This window comes from Zootoca vivipara, chromosome 3 (assembly GCF_965207765.1).
Source record: "Zootoca vivipara chromosome 3, rZooViv2.hap1.1, whole genome shotgun sequence".
NCBI classification, from domain to species: Eukaryota; Metazoa; Chordata; class Lepidosauria; order Squamata; family Lacertidae; genus Zootoca; species Zootoca vivipara.
In genome coordinates, this window is record NC_142586.1 from 73,407,300 (window position 1) to 73,422,597 (window position 15,298).

Sequence of the window (15,298 nt, forward strand, 5' to 3'; positions counted from 1 at the left end):
GCAACCCTGCTTAAAATGGGAGTTTGCAGAAAACGACAGCCCTCTTCTTGTGCAACTCCCATTCATTACACACAAGATGTTTCCATATGGCATGCATATGTGTAGCAAGCATATGTATATAGTATACCTTTCACAAGGAAGGAAGGAAAGCAAGAAAAATAAAAGCGCTTCTGTTTATTGCCACTTTGATCCTATTGCTAGGATTTTTCTGAAGGCACACAGTGGCATTTGCCAGTGTACCTATAGTGACATGGCATGCTTAGCAGGTGGGCCACATCTATTCTGCTATGCATTCCAGCTATAATACCATTAGAAAGGCCACCAGCACATATTAGGGGCATAGAACTAAGTTTATGTTGATGGCTTTGTGGCATGTGAAATGCACTTGGAATATACGCAGGAGTGTGGTTGCAAGCTGTCTTTGAATTTATGTATTTATGGCATTTATATTCCACCTTTTCCTTCAAGCAATTCAAGGTCTATCCCCCCATTTTATTCCCCCCAACAACCCTGTGAGGTAGGATAGGCTGAGAGGCAGTGACTGGCTCAAGGTCACCCAGTGAGCTTCATGGCCAAGTGGGGATTTGAACCCTGTTCTCCCAGGTCCTAGCCTGGCACTCTAACCACTATACCACACTGGCTCCCATCACCCTCCCCCTCTTTCCCCAGTCCTCAATCCTTGCCACACTACAATATTCAATCTCTCTTTGCTACATCTGGCAATGTTGATGGTCATCTGTGTACCCAACACAAGCTACATAATGTTTTGAACTTGCCATTAGGCTGTATTGGAGTACAGATATAATACCAAGAAATTGTTGCAGCAGGAACAGACAACTGGCACCAGCAGCATTTCACCATTCTACTGCTACTTCCCCAGACTAACTGGCCCAGATGCAACTACTCAGTTTCCCTGGTGAGAGCCAATGCAACAAGTTCCATTAGGAAAACAGAGATTTTCCCCTCCTTCCTCAGTGATCCCCCAAATTGGCTCTGGAAGGTCAGGAGATGATGATGATGATATATTTATTTATGCCCCAACTTTTTCTCTTTCAGGGGCTCAAGACAGCTTCCGGATAAAAATAAAAACAGCTAAAACTATGTACATACGAAAGTCTTCAACTGCTGATGGATGGACAGCAAGGAGGGAGCTAGTCTAACTTCTCCAAGAAGGGAGTTCCCAAGTCTGGGAGCAGCCACTGAGAAGGCCCTCTCCTGTGTCCCACCAAGGGTGCCTCTCAGGGTGGCAGGACTGAGAGAAGTAGCTCTCCTGAAGATCTCAAAGCCTGGACAGGTTTGCATGAGGGAATATGGTCTTTCAGGTAGCTTGGACCTAAACCATATAGGTCTTTATAGGTCAAAAGCATCACTTTGAATTGTGCACTGGTAGCCAGTGCAGCTGTTCTAATCAAGGAGTCTTGCGCTCCCTATAACTAGCCCTGGTCAACAATGTGGCTGCAGCTCTGGATTTCTGTATTTTAATATTTTGTTGGAAGCCGCCCAGAGTGGCTGGGGGAACCCGGCCAGATGGGCGGGGTATAAATAATAAATTATTATTATAAATTATTATTATTATCTTGAGCCAGTTGAAGTTTCTGAGCACCTTTCAAAGGCAGCTCCACAAAGAGTGTGTTACAGTGATCCAACAGGCACAAAGGCATGTGTCACAGACTAGTGAGCATGAGGAGAAGAGGGGAGGGGAGATCAATTTGTCTGACAAGCTGAAATTCCTGGCCTGATGGAACGATCATTATAGAGGGACATTGAGCTCCTCCCACAGAGGCTTGCGTTGCATCAACATACTTTGGGGGAAAAAAACATGAAACAGGCATTTCAACACAAATTAAGACATAGATCAAGTAGCATGTTCCCCTCAAGTGTGTGCAACAAAATTCTGAAGCTGTTTTTCTTATCAAAAAAGAAAAACTACTCTCTTGGTCCCCCCCAAAAAAATTAAAGGGAAAAACCCACTGGATGTACATTTCCAAAATACTGTATAAGATAAAAAAACAAATAAAATAAAACCTACATACAGCAACAGTGTTTTGTGTTGTGTAGGCTCTTTTGATGTATGTAATAGACCCTGCCTGCTAGCCTGCTCCCTAAAATATCACTGGTTTGCTCATTTCTATATATACCGTGTTTCTCCTAAAATAAGACGTGCCTCTAAAATAAGCCATGGCACAATCTTTTGAAGGCCAAAAAATGTAAGACATCCCCCCCAAATAAGACGTGTTGGGGGAGCCAGCGGGACAACCCAGAGCGAGCCGACAAACGCAGCAGCGCGCGCTGCGCCGAGCCCCAGCACAGCGGGAGCCCCAGCACAGCGACGCGCGGAGCTCCAGCTGAACGGGCCCCAGGACCCGGCAGCGGGTGGCGCGCGAAGCCGCAGGACCCGGCAGCAGCCCCAGCCGCGCCGCGCTGCACTGCGTGAAGCCCAGGGACCCAGCAGCGGGTCCTGGGGCTTCGCGCGGCACGGCTGAGGCTGCTGGCTCCTGCCGGGTCCTGCGGCTTCGCGCGCCGCCCGCTGCCGGGTCCCTGGGCTTCATGCGGTGCGTGCGGCGCGCGAAGCCGCAGGACTCGGCAGGAGCCGGCAGCAGTCCCAGCCGCGCCGCGTGAAGCCCAGGGACCCGGCAGCGGGCTCAGCGGGCGGCGCACGAAGCAGCAGCACCCGGCAGGAGCCGGCAGCAGCCCCAGCCATGCCGCGCCGCACCGTGTGAAGCCCAGGGACCCGGCAGCGGGCGGCGCGCGAAGCCGCAGGAGCCAGCAGCAGCCTCAGCCGCGCCGCACGAAGCCCCAGGACCAGGCAGCGGGCGGCGCGCGAAGCCACAGGAGCCGGCAGGAGCCGGCAGGAGCCGGCAGCAGCCTCAGTCGCGCTGCGTGAAGCCCCAGGACCCAGCAGCGGGCGGCGCGCGATGCTGCAGGAGCCGGCAGCAGCCGGCAGCAGCCACAGCCGTGCCGCATGAAGCCCTGGGACCCAGCAGCAGGCTCAGCGGGCGGTGCAAGAAAGCCCTGTACCATACGTAACAATAAGACATCCCCCGAAAATAAGCCGCGATGTATTTTTTTAAAAGAAAAATAAATATAAGACGTGTCTTATTTTAGGAGAAACACGGTAGGGTGCCTACATTTTGCATGGACTTTACATTCTGCATGGACTTTTCAACAATTACTCTGATAAAATACATATTTTCTTATGTGCAAATGGCTTTAGATGCCTATTAGATCCATAAATTACCATATAGCATATATTCAACACAAAAAACAGCAACAATTTGTTGTTGACAAAGGACAGCTAGACATATAAAGGGCCCCATTAGGGCCTCATCAAACCTAAATCCGGTCCTTGCTGCTTAATAATAATAATAATAATAATAATAATAATAATAATAATAATTGTACCCTGCCTATCTGACTTCAGTTCTGTGACTCCCTACCACCCTGGATGGGCTTCAGAAGGGTGTTGCAAATATGTACTTGGAACCCTGGGGCTGGGGAGAATAGCAGTGGGGAGGAGGAAAGCTGTTGCAACCTGCTCCCCCTACTGCCCCCGCCCCCCAAATGAGAAAATTATTGGAAAATCACCCCCCACCCTACCCCCCAATGCTGACATTGCTTTTCAGCAAAGAAGTAAACTGTCAGGGTTTCCTTACACATGACTGCATGTAATGTGTAGTTTGGCTCTAACAGATTCAGCCTTAGCAAGGTGAGAGCTTTGCTGCCCACCCAGCACCACTTATCTGACAGAACATTAACTGGCTAACATAAATTGTATTAATCTGTTTTGACTTCTGCTGCCCAAAGGCCGAAATGATTTAGTTTTTAACTGTAGCTGCTGAATCAATAGCTGTTGACATTTGAGGCAGTTATGATTTACTCCCGTAGTTTTTTTGGTTTTTTTGTTGCCCTCTATGCCCAGTAAATGGGATGTGACAACTCCACTCTGATGATTGTTTAAATACATTTGTTATCCAAAATGACTAACATTCTACCAAACAGCCACTGGTGCAACATACCCGGGAACAGTAGCAAAATAAGCAGAGCAATCTTCAAGGTCCACAGAAAAGCTCTGGGAACTGTTAAGCATAGAAGGAAAGCTTTTGAAAGCTCCGAAAACATTTAACAATAAAGTAAACAGATGTATAACACTTTGCCTTACTTGTAATTCCTTTCCCAGAACTTGACTGGTCTGGCGTAGGATGTGAGAAAAATGACACTCCCGAGAAATGGACTCAGTGGAGTAGAAAAGATTGCAGTGGCCAGAGTCTGAAAGAAGAGCATTGCCGAATCTGAAAATTTCAAGTTAAGGTAACACAGATGAAGTCGCTGCCTTTTATGCTGTCCTTCGGGCACTTTCTGACCTATTTATCTTACTCACTTTCTCCACAAAGAGGCAGAAGCAAGGAAATGACAGGCAAAAGATGAGAGCCACCATCGTTCAAACTTACCTGACTTAGTTGTGTGTCTATCATTTGTCCCCAGTGAATGTTATACATTTATCCAAACTTTCAGTGTCCCTGGGCTTCAAATGCCAATTGAAAGTACGATTTAGCCAAAGCTAAGCGGGTGACGCTGTGGTCTAAACCACTGAGCCTAGAGTTTGCTGATCAGAAGGTCAGCGGTTCGAATCCCCATGACGGGATGAGCTCCTGTTGTTCAGTCCCAGCTCCTGCCCACCTAGCAATTCGAAAGCACGTCTGGCGGGAAGGTAAACGTGCACTGCTCTGGTTCGCCAGAAGCGGCTTAGTCATGCTGGCCACATGACCCAGAAGCTGTCTGCGGACAAACGCCAGCTCCCCCGGCCTATAGAGTGAGATGAGCGCCACAACCCCAGACTCATCCACGACTGGACCTAATGGTCAGGGGTACCTTTACTTTTAAGCCCCTTTATGTCTGACTGAGTTCAATGATAGAGCTCTAAATATATGCATAACTGCCTGAAATATACTCGGAGTCGAGAGTGAGTTTCATGCTCTTTATTCAGCTCATATTCATCAAGGAGAAGAAGAGAAGACGAATGGCTCTTTTCCCAAAACCATCTGCTTATATACATTATTTACACAATGGGCCTTGCGTGATTGGCTACTTCAGGGCTACACCTGTGGGCCAATTATATTGTGGATTGACTTCTGCCTGCAGCCTGATTGGCTGCTCCTACAGGCCAATCAGGTAGCAGATTCACTTCTGCCAGCCGCCTGATTGGCTGCTCCAGCAGGCCAATCAGGTTGCGGATTCACTTCCACCTGGAGTTGGATTGGGTAGCTCCCGCTGATTCTGAATCCTATTGTTCTAGGATTCAGCTCAGTACATAACACCCCTCCCCTCTAAGTTCCAGTCCTGCCCGGGAAGTTGCATTCGTAGTCCCCAAGGTCTGCTGGCCGCCTCCGTGTGCGTTGTGGCCTGGGGTGTTCCTTGGTCAGGGGTTCTGGTTCTGGCTCGTGTTCCGAGGCTGCTGGCTGTGCCGGGGCTGTCTGGTCTGGCGCCACTGAACCACTAGGTTGTGACTCTGGTTCCGGTGTCCTTCCAGCCTCGGGGCGCCCCTCTGTGCCTACTGCTTCTGCTTCCCCTGCCCACCCCTCTCGCTCTACAGGCCTCACTGCCCTGCTGTCCCCTTGGGACCCCTCTGTCCCGCTCTCCTCCCGGGTTCCTCCTGGGAATCGTCGCCGTAGCTGGTCGCAGTGGCGGCGCCAACATTGCCCCCCTTCCGTTAGTACCTCGTACGACACGGGACCGGTCACCTTGGTGACTGTGGCGGGTACCCATGCTGGGCCTGCCCCAAAATTCTTTGCATACACTGGGTCCTGGGCCACAAATGTCCGGGGGTTCCTGCCTTTTCCCACCACTACCTCATCCTGAGCTCTGTCGGGGTGAAGTCGGTCCAGTCTAGTTGCAAGGCGCCGGCCCATTAGTAATTCAGCTGGGCTCCGGCCCGTCGTTGTGCTTGGGGTGCTGTGCTGTGCTAGAAGAAATGCGGCAAGGCGGTATTCCCAGTCCCCTTGTGTCATGCGGCGGAGGCTGTCCTTGGTGGTCCGCACCATGCGCTCCGCTTGGCCATTGGTGGCAGGGTGGAATGGTGCTGAGCGGATGTGGCGGATGGCGTTCTGCGCTGTGAAGGTCTGGAACTCCTTTGACGTGAATGCGGTTCCATTGTCCGAGACGAGGGTGTCAGGGAGCCCGTGGGTTGCAAACAGCTTACGTAGTACCCGGATGGCTGCCGCCGTAGAAGTGGACGGTACCAGTGCGACCTCCAGCCATTTGGTGTAGGAATCCACCACTATGAAGAATGTTTTTCCCTGGAAGGGGCCAGCGAAGTCCACGTGCAAGCGTGACCATGGATGTCGGGCGGACTCCCAGGGCTGGACTGGGGCCCTTGGGGGATCCGGGCGGGATTCTTGGCAGGTCTGGCAGTGTTGGACCCAGGCCTCTATCTCTCTGTCAAACCCCGGCCACCACACATAACTCCTGGCAAGGGCCTTCATCCTCACTACCCCTGGGTGTGTCTCGTGTAGGGCTGTGAGGACCCTTTTGCGGAGGGGCTGGGGAACAACAACCCTGCTTCCCCATAACAGGCACCCCTTGTGGGCCGACAGTTCATGTTTGCGGTTTGTGTAGCCAGCGAATTCTGGCCCGGGGCTGCTGCTGGGCCATCCTCGCCACACCCAGTCCAGGACCCGGGAGATGACCCTATCTTTTGTGGAATGGTGCGCAACTTCTTGTGCCTGAATGGGTCGGTCGGGAAGCAGCTCCAGGGTCATAACCTCTTGCGCAGGCGCTGGGTCGGGGCCTGTTTCTGGTAGTGGTAGCCTGCTGAGTGCGTCTGCGTGGCCCATCGCCTTCCCAGGGCGGTGGATTAGTGCATACTGGTAGCCGGCAAGGAAAATTGACCACCTGAGGACACGTGGAGACAACACTTGGGGGGTCTGCTTCTCGGGGGCAAACAGGCCAAGCAACGGCTTGTGGTCAGTCACTATGGTAAAGGGCCGCCCGTACAAGAAATCATGGAATTTTTTTACGCCCTTCACGATTGCCAGACCCTCCTTGTCAATCTGTGAGTAGTTTCGTTCGGCTGCAGCAAGCGTCTGGGAGAAGTATGCCACCGGCACCTCTCTTCCATCCGGGAGTTGGTGTCCCAGGACAGCGCCGATGCCATAGGGAGAGGCGTCGCATGCCAGCACCACTGGCAGCCTCTCGTCGAAGTGTGCCAAGACCGAGTTCGAGACGAGCAAGTCCTTGACTGCCTGGAATGCGGCCCTTTGTCGCTGGCCCCACACCCAAGGGGCCCTTTTATCTAGGAGTCTGTGTAGGGGCTCCGCTACCGCTGCCTTATGGGGAAGGAAGGCATGGTAAAAGTTCAATAGTCCCAAGAATGACTGAAGTTCGGGCTTGCTCTTGGGCGCTGGGGCCTCACAAATGGCCCGTACCTTGTCACCGGTTGGATGGACCCCTTCTGCGTCCACCTTAAATCCCAGAAAGTCCACCTGCGGCACTCCCAGTAAACACTTTTCCCGCTTCACCTTGAGGCCCGCCGTCTGGAAACGGTGCAGGACGGAGCGGAGGCGGTCCTCAAATTCCTCTGGTGTGGGCCCGGCGATCAGTACATCATCGAAGAAGGGGGTGACGCCAGGAATCCCTTTAAGGAGAGAGTCCATTAGATTCTGGAATATGCCTGGTGCCACGCTAACGCCAAATTGCAGCCGCTTTACTCTGAATGCCCCTCTGTGCGTCACAATCGTCTGAGCCTCTGCTGTGGCTTCGTCCACAGGCAACTGTTGATACGCTTGGGCCAAGTCCAGTTTGCCAAAGATTTTTGACCCAGCCAGGGTGGCGAGGACATGGCTGACCACTGGCACTGGGTATGCATGGGCCGTGAGAGCCTTGTTTATGGTGCATTTGTAGTCTGCACAGATGCGGACCGAACCGTTAGGCTTGACGGGTGTGACAATTGGAGTTTCCCAGGGGGCGTTGGGCACCGGCTCCAGCACTCCTTGCTCCACGAGCCGGTCCAATTCCTCGTCTATGCGGGGTTTCAGGGCGAACGGGACCCGGCGGGCCTTGTGCCTGATGGGTCGTACAGCGGGGTCTAGCTGTAGGGCAATGGGGGGTCCTGTATATCGTCCCAATGCCCCATCGAAAACCCCTGGAAACTCTTTGCATATGGCGTCCACGTCCACTTGTAAGCTAGTGCGGTTCACCCCGGTAACGGCTAGCCCCAGAGGTCCAAACCATGCCAGTCCCAGTAAGCTAACGTAGGGGCCCTTAACTACCAGCAAGTCCAATTGTTGCTTCCGCCCTCGATATTGCACCCTGAAGGTCCCCACCCCCATTGTAGGGACCTTACGTTTCTGGAAGTCCCGGAGGGTGAATGGGGCCGGCCTTAGTTTGGGACCCCCATTAGGGCACAGTTCCCTTAATGTTCGGGCCGAGATTATGGATAGAGTTGAACCCGTGTCCAGCTCCATGCGGCATGGGGCTCCCTCTATCTGTACCTCTATATAAATTTTCTCTGTGCTGGGATGGGGCAACTGGAATACCTGGTAGTCCGTGATCTCCGTCGAGTTGCCTTGGTGCATGGTGCCGTGTGACCTGGGGCTCCTGGGTCGGTCATCTGATGCTTGTCGACGGGTGAGTCGAGCCCGACACACCCGGGCGATGTGTCCCAATTTTCTGCACTGCCTGCACTCTGCGTTGCGGAAACGACAGGTCCTCCTCTCGTGGTTCTCCCCGCAGCTTGCACAGTTCCCTCCTTCTCGTCGAGGCTGCTGTGGTGTGTGTGCTGCTTGAGTGCGCCGCTGTACTCGGTGTACTTCCTCCCTGTCAGATTCGGATTCGTCGGTGAGGTCTTCGTGGTAGACCCTCGGTTGGGATGGCGGGGCCGGTCGTGCCTCTTGCGTTGACCTCTCGGCGGCTTCGGTTGCCAGGGCTTCCTCCAGAGCAATCTGGAACGTGAGGTCTTTTTTGGCGTAGAGGCGTTGTTGCAACATCTCGTCCCTCAGGCCACCGACGAGGCGGTCACGAAGCATGTTCTCCAACTCTGAGAAGTTGCATAACCGGGCGGCTTGGCGGAGGGAGGTCACAAACCCAGTTATGGTTTCCCCTGGGGCTTGCCGCTTTGCGTAGAAGGCATTTCGGCAAGCTACCACCGAGGGCTGTGGTGAAAAGTGCTCCTTCAGCCGTTCCATTATTGTTTTGTAAGAGACGGTAGCGACATCTCTAGGTGCAAGGAGAGCCCGGGCGATTTCAAACGTCTCCTCTCCACAGACGCTGAAGAATGTCGCCCTCTTCATGGCATCGTTGGTGACTTCTTTCGCTTGCAGGAGGAAGTTGAAACGGGCGGCGTACCCTTCCCAGTCTCCTGATGCTGGTTTGAATGGCAAGAAGCTGCTGTCGGTTGCCATTCTGGGTTCCTTGGGTCCTGGAGCTGAAGTCTGGATGCACGGTGCGATACAGCGGTGCAGCAGGTGGCGGTGCTGCGGTGCAGTGCGTGGTGGCGGTCAGCTCAGCAGGATCCCACCTTCGTCGCCAGTGAAATATACTCGGAGTCGAGAGTGAGTTTCATGCTCTTTATTCAGCTCATATTCACCAAGGAGAAGAAGAGAAGACGAATGGCTCTTTTCCCAAAACCATCTGCTTATATACATTATTTACACAATGGGCCTTGCGTGATTGGCTACTTCAGGGCTACACCTGTGGGCCAATTATATTGTGGATTGACTTCTGCCTGCAGCCTGATTGGCTGCTCCTACAGGCCAATCAGGTAGCAGATTCACTTCTGCCAGCCGCCTGATTGGCTGCTCCAGCAGGCCAATCAGGTTGCGGATTCACTTCCACCTGGAGTTGGATTGGGTAGCTCCCGCTGATTCTGAATCCTATTGTTCTAGGATTCAGCTCAGTACATAACACTGCCTCATTGAAATCAACAGTACTTTGAAGTGTTTGACTTTGGCTTACAGAGTCAGTGTGGTGCTGTGTTGGCGAGGTCCTGAGTGACCCGGGTTCAAATACTCACTTGGCCATGAAGCTCCCTTGTGCCTTGGTCCAATTGCTGACTCTCAGCCTAACCTACCTCAAAGTTGTGGGAATTAAATGAGGAGAGGAAGAACCTTGAACTCTTTGGATTAAAAGATGGAATTATAAATGCAGTAAATAATAAATAAATAGATTGGGCTATTTGTCACTTGAATTAATTCAGGGTCCTGTATTGAAATGTGTCTAACATTTCTTCTTAATCTGTCATATATGAGCAACTGTCATAAATAACTAATATGCTAATGGTTTTTTTCCCCATCCGTCTGTCTCAGGAGACAATGGAGGAGTGTGCCTTTGGGGGTGAAGCCAAACTGTTGGAAGGTTACATTCAGTGCCTGCAGAGACTGATATGGGAGAGACATGCTTTGTTGGTAATTGAAGTAATAATCAAATTTCAGCTTTTCTCCTAAGGCCTAATTAATCAAATGTTTGATGTTATCTGCCGTTTTAGAAAATACTTATCAAGCATATACTGTATCTGCAACTCCTTAAATTTATTGAGAGGATGTTATAGAATGATGTCTGTGCCTATTAGTGATTATGTGAGATGAGTTGCCCTCAGAGCCTCTCAAACCTTCATAGGGATGAAGGAAGTGTCAACAAAGTTCAATTGGCATAATATTGTGGACTCGTGATTCATACTGGCTTGGAAGGACAGAAAGTCAACACTGTGGGGTACGTGCAAGGAGCAAGAAAGGTAGAGAAACCAAAGAAGGGGGGTGGAGGAAGCCTCCTAAATACTATTTCAAATTCAGAAGCATTACAAAAATATCTATGCATATATTCCTCTATAATAAACAGGGAGGAAAAACATAAGAGCTCTCATGCCAATAAGCAAATGGAGGACCTTGGGCAAAAGAAGGCCTACACCAGGCAAAGGCAAACTCGGCCCTCCAGATGTTTTGAGACTACAATTTCCATCATCCCTCACCACTGGTCTTGTTAGCTGGGGATGATGGCAGTTGTAGTCCCAAAACATCTGGAGGGCCGAGTTTGCCTATGCCATCTTTAAGACCAGCAGGATCCCAGCAATAATCCAGCGAACAGACTTTCACGACTTCACTATAAAAATGTAACATTCATAATAATAATAACAATAATTATTGCTAATCTGATCTCTGTAGTTCAGTCACTTTCTCTATTCCCAATTAATGACATAGAGGCAGTCCCACCAGTAGCTTCCATTTCTGAAAATGTCTATCAGAGTGATCAGATTAGCAGAGATTTCCAGAAAGTCTGGGAAAGGCGAAGAGTCACTGTCCAATTTCCTTATCTGTCCGAGAGCCAACAAAACATTTTAGCCATTCTTACCTATATACTAGAGTGGCTTCTGAAGCAAAGCAGACTTTTAAGTTACACACCCCACCGAAGAAGTAATAATGTCACAAGCAATAATGAAATACATTTCTCAGCTCATTGCTTTTTCTTATTTTTATCTGTTTAATAATTTATATCCCACTTTTCAAAGTATTGTTCAAATGATCTTTTTTAATATTGCATTTCCTCCCTCTGGGAATATCCATACTTTGTTTCAAAACTTTAACATTAAGAAAAAAATACTTTTCTTAATCTAAATTGCCCAAGAACATCCTGCTTTCCTTAACCCTCTGAATGCAGAACAAAATAGCAGGTACACTGAAAAGGATATGAGGAATTGCAAAGAGCTGAGCAAATACATGGAACGAAGAGCCCCAGGCAATCTGCCAAGGAGCAATATAGGTCAGAATGAACTGCAACTTTTGCAGGAGGTCCCACAGCTGAAAGCAAAAGAGACAGAAAAGTTATGACAGCATATGTGAAAAGCATTTTTTAAGAAAGAAAGAAATAAAGAAAGAAAGAGCATTTTACCGTATGTATCCTATACAACACGCAATGTCCATGTACCTATATTGCAATTATACTACCTCTTGGATTGTAGGTATTCAGTTAATATAGAAAGTGAAGTGGAATTTTTATTTTAACACACTATTTATTTAATTACTCAATCAATCAATCAATCAATCAATATTATTCTTAATTACTTGCCCTTCACCCCAAGGTCTGACAGCAGGTTACAGCATTAAACACAATATTAAAAACAATTAAAAACAACTTGCAATCATAAAAAGTTGGGTCCTGAAAACATATACCCCTGGTGTCAAAAGCCAACGTGAAGTGGAACATCTTCAGCATTATCCATAAGCTATACAGTGGTACCTCGGTTTATGAACACAATTTGTTCCAGAAGTCTGTTCATAAACTGAAGCGTTCATAAACTGAAGCGAACTTTCCCATTGAAAGTAATGGAAAGTGGATTAATCCATTCCAGATGGGTCCGCGGCGTTCGTAAACCGAAAATTCCTAAACCGAGGTGTTCATAAACTGAGGTTCCACTGTATAATGAAGGTGCCTGGTGCACCTCTGTTGGGAGTTTCACATTTGGGGCCAGCACAGAGAATGCCCTCCCCAGGGCTGCCCCCTGCCTTCCAAGCCCCTGAGGGTGGAGGAACTACCAAGAGGGACCCCTCTGCTGATCTCAGCACTCAAGAGAGTCTGTAGGTGATCTTTCAGGCATTGGGGACCTGAGTGGGTCAGGGTAGCCATATGGCACACAGAACACATCTACCAGATCAATCCACCATATTTTTCTCTGTAGAAAAATGAGCTTTCTAGCCCAGATTTGGTTCCCTATCACAAAAGTGGGAAGAAGAAGAAGAAGAAGAAGAAGAAGAAGAAGAAGAAGAAGAAGAAGAAGAGAACTTTCTTAAAATAAATCGAAGATCTATAAATAGAATGGCTAAATGTGTCAAGAGACTTCTTTGCGTTCCATACTCCCCTGCTCTTAGGGAGGAAGATGAGGTCACAACAGGTAAAGGATCTACTGCCTAAGGGAGCAGCTCCAGGTTGCATCCTTCCTCTGCCCCTCTGTAACATGCAGGGCAACTTGCTCCGTAACCAGACCTTATAATGCTGTGAGTTATGACATCAGGGCATGGTGCCAGATGAAGTACATCTCACAGAGGCAAAGGGAGAAACACCTCCAGTCGTTTGTCTTTTTTCAGCGGGGTGATTCATGCAGCCATTTTTGAAGATAACTTTCAGTCATGGTGGTTCCTGCTTTGACAGCCAAGACCAAGGGTCCCCAACATGGCACTTGTGGGCACATATGTGCCTACAGAGGCCTTCCCTGGCAACCACATGGCCCCCTCTCCAAAGTCCAGCTTAAAAGAAGCATGATATGGTAGTCAATAGACGAGGTTGTGGTGAATGACTGGCTGCCGTGTGTATGGTGTCCCTGACCTCCTCTAGTTTGCAAAGACCCCCCCCCCAAAAGGATTGTGACCCTTCACTCAGAGGAAATGAAGATGGAGATCTACCATGCACCTCACTCCCACAGTTGCACGTTGCCTTGACTCATTTTTTATTAGTTTTTTTCCCTTTTTCAAAATGGTCTGATAAATCTGGAAGTCTGGCTGAATACTGACGACTGCTTCACTGTGCCTGCCCATCCAGACAAACCAATGAAAAAGTCACCAAACACTGAAAGCAATTTTGCGCACAATCCCGTTCTGTCCCTTTCTATTCCTATCCCTTGCTTTTTCAGAAAACTCTACATCCGGAGCAGAGCAAAAAAAATCACCAAGTCAGCTAGGCTCTTTGAGCAAACTGTGCAACTATGCAAAGTGTGTGAATCATGAAAATTCAGAAGCATTATGTGAATCTGCCCAATTTGCAAAACTTGTTATCTGCTGCAGTATTTGAGCTTTGTAATCACAGAGCTTGGGGCGCTTTAATGCCGCATTTGAGACCCCCAGATTCATAGCTCTTTTATAACCACATAACTGTCGGTTACCTATTTTGAAGCATCTTACTGCTTCCACTGTTGAATTGGAATTATAATGCTTTTCTTTTATGTGCATCCAATTAGAGATAATATTTTGCCCATTTGCAGACTAATTTGTGTTTATCTCCCTTAATGTGCATTGCTCATGAATGTTTTGAGCAATCTTTTTGCATCTTTGGAGAAAATTGGCAGAGCTGGGGGACTTACATGTTGCCGATGATAAAGATTTCCTCATTGAAGTGAAATTTCTTTTCTATAAATCTAACTTCCCATTAACACTGAAAGTAACTTATTACTTGTGTACATCTTAGCTTCTGTTTATGCTTTCACCTATTTTTCTATACAGAATGTCATTCAAGTGAATCTTGTCTCTGAACTTAAAAGCTTTATAACTCTTCCCCTTAATTTGTTTTAGTTCTGCTATCAGTAAATAGTTGTATCCAATGGTAACCTTCCATTAATGGAAAGCGCTTTAATTTTCTGGAGACTTCCATGAAGGAAAGGGGGAAAGTGATTTCCACCCATTTTCCCTCCTCTTCTTAGCCCCCTATGCCCCGCCCCCATTTGATCCAGAGGCCTGGAGGATCTTCCAGAACAGTATGGGAGGTGGTACAAGGAACTGCAGAAAAAAGGGGGCAATGTTCAAAAACGGCCTTCCTCCCCATACCATTCATAAAAGGCTGCTGTATCAAAGAGCTTCCCATAAATGCAGAACAGTCCATTTTTCTTGCAGATGAGGAAGTTTCATTACAACCTCAAGGAGAAGCCCAGCAGGTGGTCTTGTGCTGAGCAGGTTAAGTTGACAGATTCATTTTGTAACATTTTTCATAAGAAATTTTGACAGGTTTTGACCTTAATCAGAGCCAAGCACACATATTGCCAAAGGACAAGGGTTCAACTGAACATATAAAACATTTCAGACTGAGATATCAAAGACCTCTTCAACAAATGTTTTGGATTATGTTGCTTATCAGAATAAAAAGCCCAGCACATTTCTGTCCTATCACTGAACATATGTTTACAACACTGGGTGGTGGATGATAAAATAATCCAAGTGGAACTTAACAGACTCTCAATGTGTATTCAAGAGACTACAGTCAGACTGGCACGCCACATCTAAACAAACAAAAAATTAAAAATTAAAAATTGGTACTGAAATACTGGACAAGGGGCAGCATTCCCAATACCTTTATGCACCATTTTAATTTTGGTTCTGAGGGCAGGGCTCCCAACCACTTTACTGAACTGGGTGTTCCAGTATGTGGCAACACATACAAAAGCAGCTACAAGAAGCTCATAGGGGGAGGAAAGTGGCTGTGGAAAGTAGTGCCCTGTGAGCAGAAAGGTTTATTTGCATCCTCATTGGACTGCATTAATTGCGTACATGGGTCACCAATGTGGTGCTTGCAGGTGTTCAGACACCTGCACAGGCCCTTCCTTGGGGCCACA

The 15,298-nt window shown here is 48.6% G+C and overlaps 1 protein-coding gene across 1 annotated transcript in view; it reads right to left on the minus strand.

Moving 5' to 3' along the window:
• PCNX2 (pecanex 2) overlaps window positions 1-15,298 on the minus strand; it is a 117,666-nt gene that overhangs the window by 39,846 nt on the left and 62,522 nt on the right. Inside the window, exons 22-23 of the mRNA XM_060272854.2 lie at window positions 11,663-11,783; window positions 4,160-4,289 (exon numbers count right to left, since the gene is read on the minus strand). Coding sequence (XP_060128837.2) covers window positions 4,160-4,289; window positions 11,663-11,783 — 251 coding nt within the window. The remainder of the gene's footprint in view (window positions 1-4,159; window positions 4,290-11,662; window positions 11,784-15,298) is intronic.